General features: G+C 42.2%; 1 protein-coding gene across 2 annotated transcripts in view; it reads left to right on the top strand.

Annotated features, from left to right (window-relative positions):
- The first annotated feature begins 1897 nt into the window (after positions 1-1897).
- ANXA3 (annexin A3) overlaps positions 1898-19675 on the top strand; it is a 62349-nt gene continuing 44571 nt past the window's right edge. Inside the window, exons 1-3 of one of the 2 annotated variants that reach the window (XM_023222485.2) lie at positions 1957-2106; positions 4093-4289; positions 4681-4733. In XM_023222485.2, the coding sequence (XP_023078253.1) occupies positions 4719-4733 (15 nt within the window). In that variant the 5' untranslated portion in view covers positions 1957-2106; positions 4093-4289; positions 4681-4718. Of the gene's footprint in view, positions 2107-4092; positions 4290-4680; positions 4734-19675 lie in introns of both variants that reach the window. The other variant, XM_023222484.2, reaches the window with a different exon arrangement.

The following is a 19675-nucleotide window of genomic DNA, read 5'->3' as shown; positions in this document are numbered from 1 at the left end:
AAGGAAGGAAGGAAGGAAGGAAGGAAGGAAGGAAGGAAGGAAGGAAGAAAGGGGGCAATTTATACTATGATTAAGAACTATAGAACACAGCAACTTAAATATGGAGAACTTCAATTTACCCTTGAAGATAAAAGGGGTAGTGGAAGGTAAGAATTCTTTCAAACGATAATGTGTGCAATCAAGTCAAATTGTGTTGCCTCCTTCCCTGACTGTCTCAGTCTTCTTACCATCCTTCTCCCCCTAAAGCCTGCTATGTGTTAAGTTCTTTCCCCATAGCTTAACACAATATATAAAATAACAAGGTATCATGTATTTTAAATAGGCTTTCCTTTTTAGAACAGTTTTTAGGTTCCTTCTTTTGATCTGATATTAACAATTTGTGTCCTTTAGGTTCCAAGCAAAACTGAGTAGAAGGTACAGAGATTTCCCAAATGTCCCCTGCCCCCACACATGCATAGCCTCCTCTGTTATCAACACCATCCACCAGAGTAGTGTATTTACAACTGGTGAACCTACATTGACATATCATTATCACTGAAGTTCATAGCTTACATTATGGTTCACTCTTGGTGGACATTCTATGGATTTTGACAAATGTATAATGACATGTATGCACCATTATATCATACAGAATATTTTCACTCTAAAAATCCTCTGGGCTCCACCTGTTCACCCTACCTCCCCTCAACCCCTAGAAACCATTGATGTTTTTACTGTCTCCATAGTGTTGCCTTTTCTGGAATGTCATATAGTGGGAATCATAGTATGTAGCATTTTCAAATGGGCTTCTTTCTATTATTAATATGCATTTAAGTTTCTTCCATGTGTTTTTATAGCTTGATACCTAATTTCTTTTCAGCGCTGAATAAAATTCTATTGTATAGATGTATCACAGTTTATTTATCTGTTCACCTACGAATTACATCTTGGTTGCTTCCGAGTTTTGATACTTATGAGTAAAGCTACTATAAACATCCATGTGCAGGCGTTTGTAGCGGTAAGTTTTCAATTCCTTTGAGTAAATACATAAGGAGCCCAGTGATGACTGAGTGTAAGCAATACTTTTTACTTACGTGGTCTTGGATAAATCACTTCACTTTTCTAAGCTTCAGTTTCCTCTTCTGCAAATGCGATAAAAATAGCACCTCCTAGAGTTCCCTTGAAGATAAAAGACGTAAGGTATTCAAGAACTTACTTCAATACCTGACACCCAATACATGGTAACTTTTTATTATCTTCTACATCCTTCCGCACACAACTGCTCATAATTCCCTCGTACGAGCAGGGCTTTCTTCTTTTAGCCTCGATGATTTGTTGTGCTCTTCCCAGTGCCTCGAATGCCCTTCCAGGTTACCGTCTCCCTGAGCCTTTGGTTGGAATCCTCATACTAGAGGGTCAACACGTTTAGAAGAGGAATTACTGAAATAGTTGAGCTCCAAACAGTAGCTCTGGCATTTACTGTCTGTGTAAATTTGCTGAAGTTATCCAACGTCTCTGTATCTCAATTTCCTCGTCTATAAAATGGGGATAATAGTATCTACCTCAGAGTTGTTGTCGGAGCTACTTTAATGGCAAAAACCGCGATTACTTTTGCACCAACCTAATAAATCCGCTCATAAAGATGTTAGAACAGTGCCTGGTACAAAGTAAATGCCCGATCAATGTTATTGAGTATTATTAATGTTAGGTGACCGCCACCTGTGCCACGCAGTGAGTTCCTTAGGTGTGGGGACAGTCTAATCTCCGAATCCACACTGCCTAGAACAAAATAAGCATTGCAGTACATTTGAGAAAGTAAAGGTGTAGTGGAAACCGAGGGCGAAATGACGGCGTAGGGAGAAAAGGGTGGAGAAGCTTAGCCACCCGTGAGGGAGCAGAGCTGGGGCGCGTGTGTACACGGATGGAGCCCTACGGCAGCAGGGCGCGGCTTCCCTTTCCCGGGGCTTGGGGCGGCAATCAGGTGGAGTCGAGAGGCCGGAGGAGGGGCAGGAGGAAGGGGTGCGGTCGCGATCCAGGCCCGGAGCCAGCGAGGAGCATCAGCGCCCGGGGCGAACACCTTCGCTCGCAGTTCAACCGCACACCAGTTTCCAGCCGCCGCGCTTCGGGGTAAGTTTCGCCCCCCGGCGCGTTCCAGCGAGCCTCGCCCACCGCCGCCGGCTGCCGGGTGGCTTGGGGAGGTCGCGGCGCCTCGCCCAGTTCCCCCGAGAGTGCTGCTGGACCCCGGGCAGGGCTGGCGGCTGGCGCCCGCGCCCGGCCCCAACCCAGCTGCGTGGATACGGAGCTGGAGGGATCTCAGTCCCGCATTTCAGAGTCGAGGAGACTGGGGCCCAGGGGAGGAAAAGTGCCGTGCCATGGGAGGTTCACCCAGGTCTTGGTGGGGCCCAAGCTGATATTTAGCTGTCCTCGCTCCCTGAAAGCTTCGCTTATTGCAGCTAGCCGCGTAGGGGATCCACTTAGCCATCTCGGCCTCCCAGTCCTAAAGGTCTAGGGTACAGAAAAACGCTGGGAGTCGGAAGGTTCCTCGGGTACCCGGCATCGCAGACAGGGGTGGCTCAGAGGTCTGCTCTGTGGACTTGGAATCGCACCCACCCTGTGAGCATCTTCACCCCTTCACATAAGCAATTTATTTTATTTTACTTATTGTTTTAGGAGGTAGAAAAAAGTGGATTTGCATATTGAGGGTTGGAAGTTCAAGAATTTTGCTTTTTCCTGAAAAGACTCACCGTTTTCTTTGAAACAGAATCCTATTCACTAGACATGAATCATTCCCTTGGCATTTCAGTCCCCCAGGTGGGAGGTTTGGATACTTGACTGCAGATGACCATATACAGGAAACTATGCAGGTGCTGGGAGGTTCTGGGTCGCTGGAGGCCCATCCGGCTACTGATAAGAAATTGCATAGCCAGGGCCGGATTCTTTCCAAGCATTTGTGTTCAGCACTGACAGCAAGACTCTGCCCTCTGGGAAAGATACATTTGCTATGTTCATCAGCATCATTTTTTAAAATGTAACTAATTAAAACGTTATTGCATGAGGATATCACCTTTGGTTTTCACGAAGACAGAAAACTTCAGACTGACCAGAAAGGGAATTTTTCAATGTAAAGAAAACCAGAATCTTGTTCCCAGAACTATGTGGTTGTGTAGAGAAACCTGTTTAGAAATAACCGTAGAGGAGGAAGTAAAAGGAAATGATGTAATCCCTTTCAGGAAAGGATATGTTGAAATTCTGTTTAAGTCATTTGGCTTTCGCTGTGGAGTAATTCTTTACATCTTAAAAATTAAATGATAGATTAGTAATAATTCTTAATAATTTTCCAATTCTACTGGATCAACGCATATTGAGGGTCAGGTTTGGTCAGGTGTAGGCCAGGCAGTGGGATAAGGCAGAAGCATCGGGGTTAGGTTCATACCTTTAGAGTCTAGCTAGCTGCCTCCATGCAGTAGGGGGTCCACTCACTAGCTGTGTGACTGTGGGACGTTACCATACCTCTCTGGCCCCAGCTTCTTCATATGCAGAATGAAGATGTAATACCTAACTCACTGGATGATTGTGTGGCTTGTATTAAATCATTCATTTAATCAATACGTGTTTTTTCCTTTTTTTTAAATATCTACTGTGCCCCAGTGCACACAGATAAGAAGAATCCCCAGCCTTGTGAAACTGACCTCGTTCAATGCTGGCAACACCCCTTTCTTCACTTTTTAAAGATAAGGAAATTGAGGCCCAAAGAAATTGTGTTTAGCTCTAAGAGGCAAAACGAGAACTAATAATACCTTGTTTTCACTGTATAGGATGATTTCACTTCTGAGTTTTAGACTTCATAATAGTTTATCTGACTGTAACCCCTCGTAAGTCAAAGAGCATCTATTTAGAGAGATACGGTGTTTGATTCTAACTAGAGAGTCAACTCCCCTAGGCTACAGGGAGCCTGAAAAAACAGAGACTAATAGTGTAATTTCCCACTGAACTTTGCTCTAGGGGTGTCAGGGAATTTTTAGAATATTTTGTTCCCAGGAAGGGTGGGAGCAACTTGCATTTCTAAATCAACCCTGGAGATATACCAGCTTGTTTGAATAATATCTATTTCAGAAAAATGTGTCTGGCTTCCCAATCAAAGAACTGTCCCTTTCACCTCTGCACCCCACCAAGGACTGGACCACCTCCTCAAAGAGCAGACGTGTCTTTATAACAGACTGTAGGCTTGGAGCCTTGTAAAATGTACATGGAGGTTTCACAATCAAGCACACGGAATCCAATTGAAGGCAGCTAAACTTTGTGTTGATTTGGTGAGGAGAAGCAAAATCCTATGTTTTTGTTGTTATTGATCCCCGTAGTGGTAGCCTGTCAGTAATCAGCATAGTTCTGCTGGACTTTAAATAAGTCAAACACTGGCTTTTCAGGAAGTATATTTGTAAGCACCTTAAGTAAAAAGATTTTTTTCTGTCTCTTGTCTTGAAGTCCTCACAGGTCTAGCACAGTCCCTTGCATATGGTAGATGCTCAGTAAATGTTTGTTTAGCAAATGGGATACCCAATGTCAGATATATCCTCTTCCTGAGAAGGTTTTCTGTGAATGTTGACATCTGCTTTCTGGATTCAAGATTGAGGGTTGGACTGAGATTATTGTGTTCTAAATCACATATTGATACCGTTTACTAATTTTTTTTTATTTTAATAGATTAGTGTGATCTCAGCTCAAGGCAAAGGTGGGATATCATGGCATCTATCTGGGTAAGTAAAAATTAAGCCTTCACAACACAGCAACATATATGAGTCAAACCAAAACACAGAAAGTCAAGATAGCAAGAAAAATTTTATGAAAGTTGTTAAGTTTATGTGGCAAAATTAACATTCCAGAAAAGCCAGAGGATGTCAAAAATAATAAAATATTTTTAAAAATGCATTGTAAAGTTACATAGTTAAAATATGATGACACCAAAGCAGAAAGGTCAAAATCAGATAATAAATTTAGTATATAATTTGGGAATTTATTATATGAAAAAGATGACATATTGGAGAAGAAGAGATGGGTTATTCAATAAATGTTAGGAAAACTTCTAGCTGTTTGGGTAAAAAGTAAATCTGTATTCCTTTTTCTGCCTTACAATAAAATAAATTCCATGTGGATAAAATACAGAAATGAAGAAAATGAAATATGAATGGGCTGGGTGTGGTGGCTTACACCTGTAAAGCTAGCACTTTGGGAGGCCTAAGTGGGTGGATCACCTAAAGCCAGGAGTTTGAGACCAGCCTGGCCAACATGGTGAAACCCTGTCTCTACTAGAAATACCAACATAGCCCAGTGTGATGGCACATGCCTGTAATCCCAGCTACTCAGGAGGCTGAGGCAGGAGAATCGCCTGAACCTGGAAGGTGGAGGTTGCAGTGAGCTGAGATCACGCCACTGCACTCCAGCCTGGGAAACAGTGAGAATCCGTCTCAAAAAAAAGAAAAAGAAAAAGAAATATGAATGGATTGAAGAATAATCTTGGAGTGGGGAAGGCGCTTACAACTGTGACACAAAACCAAAGGCCTAAAAGAAAAATATTGATCTATTTTAACTACATACAAGTTTATAATTATGATAGCCAACAATCCCATTGGTAGAGGCAGAAGACAGCTCACAGGGAAAAAATATTTCCAGCACATTAGGCAAAAGACTTATTTCCTTAACATGCAAATAACTTTAATAAATCAGTTTAAAAAATGAACTTGACAGAAAAAATTGTAAGGGACATAAACAGGACATAAAAAGAATTATAAGTGTCCAATAACATCAGAAGATGCGACAAGATCAGACACGGTGGCTCACGCCTATAATCCCAGCATTTTGGGAGGCCAAGGTGGGAGGATCATTTGAGCCCAGAAGTTCAAGTCTAGCATGGGTAATATGGCAAGACCCAGTCTCTTAAAAAAAAAAACCTAAAAATCAGCTGAACATGGTGGGGCATACCCATGGTCCTAGCTACTCCGGAGGCTCAGGTGGGGGGATCGTTTAAGCCCAAGAGGTGGAGGCTGCAGTGAGCCATGTTTATGCCACTGTACTCCAGCTTGGGTGACAGAGTGAGACCCTATCTATTTTTTTTTTTTAATCCTGCATCTCACTTAGAATTGAAGAAACAAAAATATCATGATGAGAAACCCTTTTCTACCTAAGAGATTGGCGAAGGTTAAAAAAAAAAAAAGTAATGTAGAAGATGTGGGCAAGGTGATATTTTTATTATCTGTTCATAGGAGAGTAAATTTGGTACACTTTTGGATGGTATTTTGACGATATCTATCAGTCCTTAAATGCACACGTCCTTTAAACCCAGTAATTCCACTTGTGGGTATGTATCTTATAGATAAACTTGCATAAGGTTGAAAAAATAGGGGCTCAGCTACATTTGTTTGTATTAATGAAAACATGTAGACAGCATAAATGTCCATCGATAGGGTAGGAATAAGTAAATTACTCATTTATAACTTATAGGCATTTTTATGTGATCATTAAAACGAATGGGCAAAAAGTAAATCAGTTGTATGTGAACTGACATTAAAAAAAGTCCCAAGATATAATAATTTTAAAAATTGCCAGGTGCGGTGGCTCACACCTGTAAGCCCAGCACTTTGGGAGGCCAAGGCGGGTGGATCATGAGGTCAGGAGATTGAGACCATCCTGGCTTTAGTAGAGACGGGGTGAAACCCCGTCTCTACTAAAAATATATATATATTCAAAAAACATTAGCTGGGCGCAGTGGCGGGCGCCTGTAGTCCCAGGTACTCGGGAGGCTGAGGCAGGAGAATGGCGTGAACCCGGGAGGCGGAGCTTGCAGTGAGCAGAGAGAGCGCCACTGCAGTCAGGCCTGGGCGAAAGAGCGAGACTTCCGTCTAAAAAAATAAAAAGTAAAAAATCAACTTAGCGAATAATATGTACAGAGGGATTCTGTTTAAAAGAAAGAACAAAGAAAATAAAAAATATACAGAAAGACTATTACATGAAAACTTTGTGGAAAGGTAGAATTATGAGAAAGAGCACTTTTACTTTTCAATATATCACCTTCTGTACTGTTTGAATTTTTTAAAATCATGAGCATACATTATATTTTATAAGTAAGGGACAGGGCAAGTTTAAAGAAAAGCCTGTGTAGAGATGTGACCATCCCTTGGCCTGGGCAGTATGGATGGAAGGTGTGCTGTTGGAAGGCTTTGTGTGACCCAAATTATTCCCTTCCCATTGGCTAGGCTAATCTCTCATCTTTCATCTGAAATCCCTGCTGCTTTTATGAACATCTCATAGAGTGAGGTGAAAACAGCCTCTCTCCAAAATGCTGGTGTTAAAAAAAAAGTCTCCCTCTGGCCCTTGCCCAGGAGTAAATTGACATGAAATTAGTTGAGCAGGTTCTCCCGCTGACACCTTCAAAGGCGTGGCACATTTCTGAAGGGCTAGGAGAGACCCAGGTGAGTGTGATCAAGGGTGTATTCATTTCCTATTGCAGCTGTGACAAATTGCCATAAATTTAGCAATGTAAAACAACAGCTATTTATTATCTCACAGTTCTGTATGTTAGAAGCCTGAAATGGGTCTCAAAGCACTAAAATGAAGGCATTGTTGGGACTGCGTGCCTTTCTGGAGGACTTTGGGAAGAATCCTCTTCCAAGCCCGTTTAGGTTGTTGGTAGAATTTAGTTCCTTGTAGTTGTAGAATTGAGTCCTTAGTCCTTGCTGGCTGCCAGCAGAAGCTGTGTTTGGCTCCTGCAGGCCTCTGCCTGTCGTTGTACGTGGCCCCTACATCTCAGAACCAGCAATAATGCATCAAATCTTTCTTATGCTTGGAATCTCTTTTCAGCCTTTCCCTTCTCCCTCCAGCTGAATATATTTCTCTGCTTTTAAGGGCGCGTGTGATTAAATTGGGCCCACCTGGATAACGCGGGCTAATCCCTGTGTTTTAAGGTCTGGAACCTTAATTACATTTGCAAAGTCCCTTTCATCATGAAACACAATACATTGATAATTTCCATGGATTATGGTGTATACATTTTAGGAGGCTGTTGTTCTGCCTACCACAGGAGCTAGGAGTATGGCTACATCAGGGATGGTACATAGCAGGAAAGAGGTGGGGAGGGGTCGCAAAGGGGAGGCTAACCTGAGCCTGGAGAGCAAACCCTCACATGGAGAAAGAGTCCCTAGCCAGAGAAGGGCTCCTGCTGTCCCTGGGTTTTTGTTTTGTTTTGTTTTCCTATTTACCTCCTCTCCCTCTATTAAAGAACTAATATCTGTGAGTGAGATCTCAGAGAGCAAAGATTAAGAACAACTCAGAACCGCTATGGAAAACAAGATAGCGATTCTCCAAAAAATTAAAACTAGAACTACCACATGCTCCAGCAATCCCATTTCTGGATATATATCCAAAGGAAATGAAAGCAGGATCTTAAAGAAAGATATCTGTACACCCATGTTCACTGCAGTACTTTTTACAATAGCCAAGAGGTGGAAACAGCCCAGTTTCCATGGACAAGAATGAATAAACAAAATGCGGTACGTACACACAATGGAATATTATTCAGTCTTTTAAAAACACATGTTGTGTGACAGGAAGAAACCCCTGTCACATGCTACTATATGGACGAGCCTTGAGCCCATTATGTTAAGTGATATAAGTCAGTCCCAAAGAGACAAAATGCTGTATGATTCCATTGATACGAGGTATCCAAAGCAGTCAAATTCATAGGAACAGAAGGCAGACTGGTCGTTAGGAATGAATAAGGAAAGAGAAAAAGAGGAGTTGTTTAATATGTAGAGTTTCAGTTCTGAAAGATGAAAAAGTTCTGAAGATGTTTCAAAACAATGTGAATATTCTAAGCACTACTGCACCGTACACTTAGAAATGGTTAAGATGGTAAAAACCCTCAGATTTCCAATTGTAAATATTCTTATCACAAAGTTTTATGTGTTCTTTTTTTCTCTCTGCCACACAAAAGCACATACACACTCAAACATAAATAAGCAATCAAGTCCTTGCATTTCTACAAAACTGTATACGTGGTTATGTGTATGATTAATTTATTACAGTGGTATGATCAAGGGAGAAGTCATTAGTTGCAATTTCAGTGTATTACCATTGAAGATGAAAGAATGGCTGGTTTCTTAGGTCTTTTATGTTCTATCCAGGGGTGTTGCAACCCTACCATTGTTTCAGATGAATCAACAGTCTGTGTTGCATTAGTATTTCCTTTGCTTGCAAATTTTGAATATCTCTGTTCAGACATATGTTCTACCACTTCACCCTTGATGATATCTTATTGGTCTGTACTCCTTGGACTCAGGGTCCCTTGTCATATGTTGCCTGTAGGTCCATAGCAAGCACTCAGGAAGCCCACCAATTAGAATGTCTTAGAACATGACATTTTATTAAGCTACCACAGCAGTATTTTTTCTGTGTACTTTCTGTAATACAATGCTGGCTTTCTTATGTAAATACTCTGAGCTTTTTCCTCCTTGATCAATTCCTAACTTACATTTACAGAATAATAATAAATGTAATTCCTATTTGTTTTAACTTTCAAATTAGAATTTTTATTATGGTACCAGAGTTTTTCTTTTCTTTCTTTTTTTTTTTTCTTTTTCTTTTCTTTTTCTTTTTTTTTTTTTTTTTTTGACAGCTTTACTCTCATTCAGGCTGGAGTGCAGTGGCGCAATCACGGCTTGCTGCAGCCTCAACCTCCTGGGCTCAAGCGATCCTACTGCCTCAGTCGCCTGAGTAGCTCGGACCACAGGCATGCCTCAGCATGCCCAGCTAATTTTTAAATTTTTTTGTAGAGATGGGGACTCACTGTGTTGGGCAGGTTGGTCTTGAACTCCGGAGTTCAACTGATCCACCCACATTGGCTTTCAGAAGTGCTGGGATGGGCAGGCGCGGTGGCTCAAGCCTGTAATCCCAGCACTTTGGGAGGCCGAGACGGGCGGATCACGAGGTCAGGAGATCAAGACCATCCTGGCTAACACGGTGAAACCCCGTCTCTACTAAAAAAAATACAAAAAACTAGCCGGGCGAGGTGGCGGGCGTCTGTAGTCCCAGCTACTCGGGAGGCTGAGGCAGGAGAATGGCGTGAACCCGGGAGGCGGAGCTTGCAGTGAGCTGAGATCCAGCCACTGCACTCCAGTCTGGGCGACAGAGCCAGACTCCGTCTCAAAAAAAAAAAAACAAAAGTGCTGGGATTACTGGTGTGAGCCACCACACCCAGTGGTGCTAGAATTTTTTAAAATTAACTCACAATCATTGTAATCACCATGAATTGTTATTAACATCCTAACTTGGTATCTATTCTCCTTTCACCACTCCAAACTCCAGTTTACAAAATGAGGAAAGGGAATATAGAGGCACTCTGCAACCAAGGGATAAGAGAAGTTTTATGAAAACATATTACCTAAATACAATGCCTACTAACTGTTTTGAAGTTCATCCAAAACAGTTAAACAATTAAAGCAGCAAGTACCTAGTTCGACAGGCTCTGCTGGGAGCAAAATGAAGACAGTCTAACCACAGTCTTAACTCGCCCTTTCAGAACTCCCTAATCGTTTAAAAGGTAGGCTCTTGAGCAAATTGCTTAGTCCTTCTCTACTTCAGTTTCCTCATCTATAAAACAGGTATGGTAATAGTGCCTATCTCATCTAGGGTTTGTAAGCATTAAGCCAGTTCATGTAAAATGTCTTAGCAGTGCCTGGCACAATAAATGTTAGTTTTACTCAGCATGATTTCAATATATTAATTTTATTCTAAAATGTATTTCTTGCCAAATAATATCGCTGCAACTGTTTTTGTAGAGGGGCTTCTGCCTATTTCCTGGGCTTGATTTTATTACACATGAGTAGCCCCCTCTCCCCATTGGAATGGTTCTTTCAGCCATCTAAAAGAGATGGCATATCCTCAATCAAATTCCTTCTGGCCACTCTTATTTTCAATATTTTATAATATTTTAAACACATATATATTTCTAAAGACATAAAAATCCTCCCTTTCCACTCCTAGTGGGCATGCTGGAATACATTTCTGACACTGACTATCCAGCGTTAGCATCAGATTCCACAGCATTAAGGGCTCAGTCCTCCGCAAAACTGCCCTCACTTCAGATATCAGTTCAAGTCTCAGGAATCACCTGCACTCTGGCCAACTGGCTATAAATTTGGGGGTTTCCATGACCCTCCGAAATTAAAGAATTCCCTAGAATGATTCACAGAACTCACTGAAAGTGCTATCCTTATGAATGCAAGTTTATTATGAGGGATACACATGGGCAAGCTCTGGAAGGGTCCTGGACCCAGAGATTCCGTGCCCTCTCCCTGTGGCGTCAGGGCACTTCACCCTCCCTTTGTGTCAGTGTGTTCAATAACCAGGAAGCTCCTCTGAGCCTCAGTGTCCAGAATTGTAATCGGAGTTCCATTATGTAGGCACAATTGATTGATTAAATTGTTTGCTACATGATTGAACTCAATCTCCAGCCCCTCTTTCATCCTCAGAGGTCCGGCTGACCAGAGTTGCAACCCTGTGATCACAGGGCTAATCTTTCTGGAGACCAGCCATCATTCTAAGGCTGTCTAAGAGTATGCCATGAGTAACCCCAATTGCATCACAAAGTCACTGCTATCACTCAGGAAATTCCAAGGGTTTTTGAAGCTCTGTGCCAAGAACCAGTTCAAAGACCAGATACATTCCTAATTGTACTACACATATATAACTCACATTAAGGCACACAGTTTCCAATATATATTATTTTATTTTTGACTAACGTTATATTAAAAACAAGGTTATATTAGTTCCAATGGCACTGGCTATTTATGTTGATCAGAAGCTTTGATGCTTTGATTGTTAGACATATTTTTCATATATGGGAAAAATGGGAAAATGAATTAATGTTTGGTAATAAATATAGATTGGCAAGACAGAATCATTCAAAACATGGGATCCATATAGAAGATATTGAAAAAGGGATCCGTGGTGGTGGAAATGTGGGGGGAAGGCTACCAGGACAGACCCTTGCAGATGGGAAAAGCTACTCCATGATCATGTGTTCATGGTAAGAGTTAGAAGGCACAGCCTCCCTTCCCTACTGAACTCTTCCACTCTGGAGGGAGCAAGATTGGTGCAGTTTGACACATGAGGACACAGTTGTCTCATTTCCACTGTTAACCCAGAGGAATGGCAGTAGTGGTAGGGCTGTTAGGAAAGGTGCAATGTGCTAACATGAGAGAGAATTTTGGGAAGATAATGCCTTTCAAATTCTGTCCCATGGAAGATACCAGCTCTGGACATTTGGATGCTGCTATTCCTGGGTTCAAAGAGTTTGTGAGTGTCCTGTCCACTTTCATACTTCTTGCTTTGACACAGACGTCCCATTAGACCTTTCTTTCCTGGTGTAGTTGCTCTTCTTTGCTAAGCAAATTTAAAACATGTGTGAGGAGAAACCTGTGTTCATGCATGTGAATGTGCTGAACTCCTCCTCTGGTCTCCCTCCCATCTACCACATCCGGGAATGGAAGATCAAGATGGTGACTATTTTCACTGAAAGAGACTTTTCACATCCCAAGCAGAACAGGCATCTAGATTCGCTAGTTAGGTGCTGTTCAAGTCTGCTGTGTGTTTTAAACCATGTTCCCTGAAACTGCTTTAGGTAAATATTGGCATTCAGACAGGTACACAAACGGTCTATTGCAGAAAGTTGATTTGAAACAGGTTAGACCTGGATTTCAAATCAAAACATTTAAGCTTTGTTTAATGTTTCCAAACTCTGGAAAATTTCTCATGTGAGTGAGAGGAGAGAGGCTTCCTAGGAATGAGTGGAATGAACACTAAAAAGCTGTTCTTTGCCATTCTCTGACGTTAGCCCAACTGTGAAGGAGGGAGGGTCCCTCTTTTATATTTAATCATGATAAAGTGATAGTATGCAAAGCTAATGTTTAGCCATTGGAAGAGCCTGGTAAATCAGAGGTAAAGAGGAAAATAAAAAGTTTTAGATCAGACAGCAAGGAATGTAAAGTGGAGAAGGTATGATTTGTTCTCTTCAAAGTCTATTTTTTTGGTGGATGTAAAGTAGTTAGATAAAAAAGAAGTATATAGAGTACTGAGCAATAAAATGAATACACAGGTCTCATATGAATTATAAGAGAATAAATCAAAACAGGAGAAAATTCTCATCTATCCCTTCATTATCAGATCTTTGCTTCTTTCATTTGTAACTCTTTGTGTTTGATTCAGTACCTCATGTAGGTTCTGGAGGCATGTTTCAATAGGAGTAGTGACAGTCGCATGTGAACAGGGTTTAAGAAAGGTGAAGACTGCATTTGTAGAATTTTTAACATATGGCATGTAGCTCTGAGAAGTCTGACAGTGGCATTTGAGAATTATTGAAAGAAACAGGATGCAGAACAAGAAACCATTTTTTATTCGTTTATTCACTCAACTAATATTTACCACATATCTTTTATGTGCCAGATATTGGCTCTGGCAACACAGTAGAGAAAGAGAAATAAAAAAGCAGGGAGCCTACATTTTATTAGGGAAGACAGACAATAAATGAGAAATAAATGTACAGTATAAAAAGACAGTTTTAAGTGCTCTGGGGAAAAGCAAAGGTGGATAATAAGTATGATGGGGTATGTGATTTTCTGCTCAGATATATGAGTAGAAGTCAACATGGCATGAGACGGTGAGCTGAGAGAATATCTTGGGAAAGAGCAGCCAGGCGGAGGGAATGACAAGTGTAAGCTCTGAGGCAGATGGGCAAGACACATTTGAATGCAATAGGAAGATTCCCACGAAGCAATAACAGGGGTACAAGATTACAAAGGGTATGGGGAGGTATTACAGTCCTCTTTTATGATACTTTAATATCCTCCAAAGGCCACAGAGAGTCCCAAAAAGTCTTCACATGGACTGTTCAAGGAGTTTCCATTCTCTAGGTTTACTTTACATTAGGAAGCATTCTTAAATCTGCAGCAACTTCTTGTTAGGATTATCGCTTTTTAAAAAAACTCATAAATAACCCATAAAATAATGCATTTGCCATGATGTCCGGTAGACATCATTGACCTTAACCATTTATGTAAGAAATATTCTGCCCGGAATATTACAAACAGGAGACATCCCTGATCTCAGTCCCTCACAGGTTTCTCACCCTCATAGGAATGAGGTGGATGGAATAAGCGTCCCCAAATCCTGCAAAGCCAGTGCTGTGGTCTAAATGTCTGTGTTGCCCCGCCTCCCCCACCAACCTGCCCCTTATTCATAGGTTGAAATCCTGACCTTCAGGATGATTGTTTTGGGAGATGGGATCTTTGAAAGGTGATTGGATTAGGTGGGGATTATTGCCCTTTCGAAAGAGGTCTGAGGGAACTTGGTCACGTCTTCTACCACGTGAGAACACAGCCAGAAGGTGCTGTATATGAACCGTAACATGGAACTTCACTAGGCACCGAATCTGCTGGCACCTTGATCTTGGATTTTTAGCCTCCAGAATGGTGAGAAATAAATTTTTGTTATTTATAAGACACCCAGTTTATGGTATTTTGTTATATCAGCCTGGAATGCTAAGGCAGACAGCCACCGTTCTCTAGCCAAGGGCCATTTAAGAAGATGTGGATTCTGTACTTCAGTGAGCCAAATTCCCTATATTTCTTCATATACCCAGGGATATATAAATTCTCTATGTATTCCTGTTAGATTGCAGGACCCTTAAACAGAGGCATCTCCTGCAGAAGTTAGACATGCACAGGGCCAAGTATGTGGCCAGAATAGCCACATTGGTCTTCAACTCTTTTGTGACCCTTAGCCAAGAGGAGAATTTGCTCAAGAACTCTTAACTAGGTTAAGCACTTTACTTTGATTGTAGAACAAAGAGATAATCCACAAATACTGGTGCTAGATGACTCAAAAGAAGATGAATATAATTTTTTTATAATCTGCTTTAAACAAATACATGAAAATTATTCTGAGAAAGATGTTTGTGTTGATAAAGTCTCTGGGGAGGCCCCGTGTTTCCAGCTCAATCCGTATAGTTGGGTTTCCTACCTTTGTCGGAGAAACCCTGAGCTCTTGGAGAGACAGGGACAAATACATAACAGAATCACCAGACACAGTCATGCATTTCATGTCTCTGGTATACTAGAAAACACTCAGCTTCTGAAATGTCTCCCAAATCTCCCAGGATACAGTGGGAACTTTGATTTCTAGACTATTGATATGTGAAGGAAGCAACTCATCAGGCAGCCAACTATCTAGTGTAGAGCTTGGAGAAAGTCCACACTGTGAGATGTCATTGTCTTGCTTTCATATTCTTACTTAGCAAACTAATTCACAGTTATGTATTAAGCCCCTATCTGGGGACTGAACACTGGGCTCCCAGCTGGATAAATAGGAGTGAGTGAAACAAATGTCTCTGCCTTTTGGAACTTTATTTTAGAGGAGGTGGAGAGACAGACATAAACAGGGAGAGGTATTACTCAATGCTGAGTGCCCTAACAATGGAGAGGTGGCTGAGATGCAGAATAACAGTAGAAGACCCACTCAGATCAAGTGCCAAAGAAGGCCTGTTAGAGAAGATGGTCTTTAAAGAGAGGACTGAAGGTAAATACCATTCCAGGTAGAGAGAATAACACAAAACAAGGCATTAAGGTGGGAAAGAGTTCATTGTATACCAGCTTGACTTTCAAAGAACTGAAGTGTGGTGAGAACTCCACCTCTCATCTGGAGAGAGTGGCTCCAGATAGAGCCATGAAGGGGGTTGGGCCAAACCATGCAGGGCCCTATGGACCAGTGTAAGGAGTTTGGACTCTATTCAGTGTGAAACAGGGGAGTGACAATATCTGACTTAGATCTTTTTTTTTTTTTTTTTTTGTCGTTGTTGTTGAGACGGAGTCTCACTCTGTTGCCCAGACGAGAGTGCAGAAGCACAATCTCAGCTCACTACAACCTCCGCCTCCTGGGTTCAAGCGATTCTCCTGCCCCAGCCTCCCGGGTAGCTGGGATTACAGGCTCCTGCCACCACGCCTGGCTAAATTTTTGTATTTTTAGTAGAGGCGGAGTTTCATCATATTGGCCAGGCTGGTCTCGAACTCCTGACCTCAGATGATCCATCCGCATTGACCTCCCTCCCAAAGTGCAGAGATTACAGGTATGAGCCACCACACCCGGCCTAACTTAGATCTTTAACAGATCCCTTGGCTGCTATGTGGGAAATGGCTGGAGATGGGCAGTAAGAAGTAGAGAGGGACATGACTCAGATGTTCAAGTACAGGAGAGCGATGATTGTGACTTGGACAAGAGCAGGAGCAAAGAAGCTGGGAAGGAGTGCACATGAGATTATCTTCTTAAAATAGTCTCAGCAGGCCTTGCTGATGGATGGAATTCAGAGGGAAAGGCAGGTGAAGGAATCAAAGGGGACTCCCAGGTTTCTGGTGGCTGATGGTTGGTCCTTTTCCAGGGATGGGGAAGATTGAGGAAGCTCAGCAAATTGGGGATGAACACAGAAACTGGAGCCAGATTGCCTAGGTTCAAATCCTGGCTGTGCCACAAACTAGCTATGTGACCTCAGCAAGTTTTTTAACCTCTCTGGACCCTCTTTTCTCTTCTATAAAATCAGGGTATTAATTTTACCTACCTCATAGGGTGGTTTTGAGGATTGAATGATCAGGTATATGTAAAATACGAGTAAATACTATGTAAGTGTCAGATGGGGGAAGAAATAGCTTGGGAGGAAACAGTGAGTTGCTATATGAGATATCAAAACAAATACATGGAGGAGACATTGAATATGCAAGACCAGTGCTCAAAACGGAAGTCTGGGCTAGAGCTATAATGTGGGATTTGTCTGTATACAGAAGAGGGAGTGGAAGAAATAACCCACAGCAGGATTAGAGGGAAAGAAAAGAGAGAGCCACTTTCTACTTTAGAAATGCCTACTTTATAGAGGTCAGACAAAGGTGAGCGCGTCCTGGAGAGGTGGGAAGAAACCTAGGAGGTGAGGCACAGGAGCCAATGGAAGGCAAGCTAGCTGTGAGTGACACACGCTCCAAGGGGTCAAGTCTTCTTATTATAACTCATGTGTCATGGAAAATACAACATCAATGGCTTGTTTGTCCCTGTCTTCCCTGATTCCTGAAGCACATTCATCTTTCTACTCCATCCCACACCCTCCTCTGTTCTCACATTCCAGTCCTCTTGCTCTGGCACTGCCCCGATGATGAAATCACTGTATTTAAAAAAGAAAAGCTGAACTATTCACAATAGCAAAAATATGGAATCAACCTAAGGTTTATCAACAGAGGATTGAATTAAGAAAATGTGGTGGTATACACACACACACACACACGCTGTAGAATACTACTCATCCATAAAAAAATATGAAATCATGTCTTTTGCAGGAACATGAATGGAACTGGAGGCCATTATCCTGAGTGAAATGACTCAGAAACAGAAAATCAAATACAACATGTTCTCACTTGTAAGTGGGAGCTAAACAATGGGTACACATTGATATAGAGAGTACAATAATAGAGATTGAAGACTTCAAAAGGTGGGAAGGTGGGAGGGGCTAAGAGTTGAAAATTAACTACTGAACACAGTGTTCACTTGTCGGGTGATGGATACACTAATAAAAGCCAAGACTTCACCACTATGCACCATCTGCATGTAAGAAATCTGTACTTGTACCCCCTAAATATGTTTTAAAAATTTTAAAAAGGAAAGCTGAAAAGCATGAATATTTTTTCTTTAAGTGAGCACAAGAACAAATATAAGCATTTCTTCAGACCTTTGGACACATTACGAGCAAAGCCCTGATGTCAGCCTGGCATTCCTCAGGCAATTCAGTGGCTGCCAGTCTTGCTGCTGTGGACGTTCAGCACTGCCTACTTCTCCTTACTGCCCTGTGGGCTGCAGAGTGTGCCTGCAGTAGTGGTGGGAGCCTTCTGTTTGTGCATCATCTTCCATAGGCATAGCGATCATTGCCAGCCAGTGGGACTTCTCCCAGGTGAGGATCCTTTTAGGCGAGGCCCCTAGGATTTGCCCTGTAGGAACTGGTTGGTTACCAGTATTTTTCTCTGGCCTTTACCTGCTGTATTAGTTTCCTAGGGCTGCAGTAATAAAGTACCACAAGCTGCTGGCTTTAAACGACATAAATGTATTATCTCACAGTTCTGGAGGCTAGAAGTCTAAAATCAAGGTGTGGGCAGGGCCATCCTCCCTCTGAAACCTGTAGGGGAGTCCTTCTTAGCCTCTTCCTGGTTTCTAGTGGTTTACTGGTATAGACGAGTAACAGTAACCCCCATAGGTTCTTAGTTGGAAAGGACCTTTGTTACAAAAGACAGATTGGACAAGAGAAAACCAAACAGAAGTTTATTAACATGTGTATTTTGAGTATACATGGAGACACCCAGAGAATGAGTAGTTTTCACAGAGGTGGCTTTGAATTTCAGGTTATATAGCATCTTCAACAAAGAACAGTAAATTTTTAGTAACAAGACAACAGAAAGGTATCGGGAGAACCCGCTCCCGATGTTTAACGTGGGTTCTTTTCTATTTCCTGAGTGTCTCGGCTGGTTTGAGAAATAAAGGGAAAGAGCACAAGAGAGAGAAATTTAAAGCTGGGTGTCCAGGGGAGACATCACATGTCCGCAGGATCCGTGATGTTCCCCGAGCCGTAAAACCAGCAAGATTTTATTAGTGATTTTCAAAAGGGGAGGTAGTGCACGAATAGGGTGTGGATCACAGAGATCACATGCTTCACAAGGTAATAAAATATCACAAAGCAAGTGGAGGCAGGGCGAGATCACAGGACCACCGGAAGAGGCGAAATTAAAATTGCTAATGAAGTTTCGGGCACACGTTGTCGTTGATAACATCTTATCAGGAAACAGGGTTTGAGAGCAGACAACCTGTTTGACCAAAATTTATTAGGTGGGAATTTTCCTCGTCCTAATAAGCCTGAGATTGCTACAGGAGACTGGGGCTTATTTCACCCCTTCGGCTTCGACCATAAAAGATGGCACAGGCTTCTAAAGGGGCCATTTATAGGCCTACCCTCAGGGTGCATTCTCTTTCTCGGGGATGTTCCTTGCTGAGAAGAAGAATTCAGTGATATTTCTCTTATTTGCTTATGAAAGAGGAGAAATATAGCTCTGTTCCATCCGGCTCACCGGCGGCCAGTTCAAAGTTACCTCTCTTGTTCCCTGAACATCGCTGTTATCCTGTTCTTTCTTAAGATGCCCAGATTTCATATTGTTCAAACACACATGCTCTACAAACAATTTGTGCAGTTGACACAATCATCACAGGGTCATGAGGTGACATTCATCCTCCTCAGTTTACGAAGAAGATGACAGGATTAAGAGATTAAAGTAGCCAGGCGCGGTGGCTCAAGCCTGTAATCCCAGCACTTTGGGAGGCCGAGACGGGCGGATCACGAGGTCAGGAGATCGAGACCATCCTGGCTAACACTGTGAAACCCTGTCTCTACTAAAAAATATAAAAAACTAGCCAGGCGAGGTGGCGGGAGCCTGTAGTCCCAGCTACTCGGGAGGCTGAGGCAGGAGAATGGCGTAAACCCGGGAGGCAGAGCTAGCAGTGAGCTGAGATCCGGCCACTGCACTCCAGCCCTCCAGCCCGGGCGACAGAGCGAGACTCCGTCTCAAAAAAAAAAAAA

The sequence above is a fragment of the Piliocolobus tephrosceles genome, chromosome 3 (genome assembly GCF_002776525.5).
Source record: "Piliocolobus tephrosceles isolate RC106 chromosome 3, ASM277652v3, whole genome shotgun sequence".
Lineage (NCBI taxonomy): Eukaryota > Metazoa > Chordata > Mammalia > Primates > Cercopithecidae > Piliocolobus > Piliocolobus tephrosceles.
The sequence above is the reverse complement of the archived record's forward strand: the minus strand, read 5'-3'. Positions and strand labels throughout refer to the sequence as shown.